Source organism: Monopterus albus, unplaced genomic scaffold (genome assembly GCF_001952655.1).
Source record: "Monopterus albus unplaced genomic scaffold, M_albus_1.0 scaffold747.1, whole genome shotgun sequence".
Classification (NCBI taxonomy): domain Eukaryota; kingdom Metazoa; phylum Chordata; class Actinopteri; order Synbranchiformes; family Synbranchidae; genus Monopterus; species Monopterus albus.
The window spans coordinates 1-1,600 of NW_018128627.1; the positions used below are offsets into that span (position 1 = coordinate 1).

General features: G+C 50.6%; 1 protein-coding gene across 1 annotated transcript in view; it reads left to right on the forward strand.

Annotated features, from left to right (window-relative positions):
* Positions 1-1,210: 1,210 nt before the first annotated feature.
* LOC109953544 (histone H1-like) overlaps positions 1,211-1,600 on the forward strand; it is an 821-nt gene continuing 431 nt past the window's right edge. The window contains 3 exon segments of the mRNA XM_020589021.1: positions 1,211-1,255; positions 1,258-1,596; positions 1,599-1,600. The exon segment at positions 1,599-1,600 is cut by the window's right edge and continues 431 nt beyond it. Of these exon segments, the coding sequence (XP_020444677.1) occupies positions 1,211-1,255; positions 1,258-1,596; positions 1,599-1,600 (386 nt within the window).

Here is a 1,600-nt window from a genome sequence, read left to right on the forward strand (position 1 = left end):
AAGGACACTTATGCTGAGCAGTAAGATGAATGTGTGAAGGCTGCACCACCAGACATAGTCACAGTGTTTGTCATATGGGCAGTAAGGAAACCTGTTTCCCTGTACAGTGAAATTCTTTCTTAGCTGTCCACAATGAAAGCCAAACGACATAAAGTCCACATATAAAATAAAAATAAACACAAAATAAGGCACTTTAAAAAACAGCAAGTGAAAAATATAAACATAAGAATCTATACTACAAACAGATTTAAAAAAAATAAATTCTACATACACATCCCCCACCCCACAATGCAATGTGTGCATGGAACAAAGTGGTGGCAGATGGATAAGTGTTATCCTTATCCTTGTTGGGGCCTGATGACAGGAGCTCACTGGAGGAAGCTGTGGACAAGTCTCACGTGTGAACGTTTTGTAAAGACCACGAGGCAAAACACACACATCATAGTTTCTACATGGTTTCAGGGTAGAAATCCTTTTTGTTTCTGTTATTTGCTGTTTACGTACTTGCTGTAAACAATCCCCATAACGTTTGTTTCCGTTTTCAGTGTGTTTATGTAAACACGAGTCAGGTGACGCACTGAAAGGCCACGTGTCTGCTTCACTGTAGATTTGACACGTGTCACCAAATAAATGATCCGACCAGTGGGAAATATTGACGAGATGAACTGACAGAAATGTCCTGATCGTCCCTCAAATCCAAAACCTTTCGCTCAGTCCTGACAGGAAGTGACCGACCTGCTCCGTGAGCCTCAGCCACATTGTGTTTGCTGCGACCAGGCAGCTTCAGTTTACAACTAAGTGATGGTGAGCACCTGGTTGTTTTCACCGAGTGTCTGGATACACACATGGGCCAGCGGGGAAACTGCTTTCGATGGACGTCCGGTCCGTGTGACGCCGTTTCAGGAGAGAAATGAGAGGAGAAAGCCGCGGCGCAGAGCTGGCCCCGGCGGGGAGCAGCTGAAGTTTGGAGGCTGCGCAAAGCGAACGCAGAGCGCATCAGCGCTGCACAAAGACCCGCAGACCGCTCCCACGGGCCTTTCTGCCGCTTCTGTCGTAGCAGAGAAAACACAAGTGTCCCCGTTTGAGCGTGCGCACCGTGTCCGGGCTGGGCTCAGTCTTCACGGTTCTCACGGTGCGTTTAAGTCCGCAGTCCGTGCTCCTCCGCTCAGACTGAGTCAGATAGTCAGGAGGAACAGAGCTCAGAGGAAACATGGCAGAAGTCGCACCAGCTGCAGCTCCGGCCCAAGCCGCCAAGGAGCCAAGAAGAAGGCTTCCAAGCCGACGAAGACCGGTCCCAGTGTCGGTGAACTCATTGTTAAAGCTGTGGCTGCGTCCAAAGAGCGTGGCGGCGTGTCCGCGGCCGCGCTCAAGAAGGCTCTGACTGCAGGAGGCTACGATGTGGACAAGAACAAGGCCCGTGTCAAGACTGCCATCAAGAATCTGGTGGCCAAAGGGACTCTGGTCCAGACCAAGGGCACTGGGGCCTCTGGCTCCTTCAAGATCAACAAGAAGGTGGACACCCAGGCCAAGAAACCAGCAAAGAAGCCCGCTGCGCCTAAAGCCAAGAAACCCACAGTGGCCAAGAAGCCCAAGGCAGCCA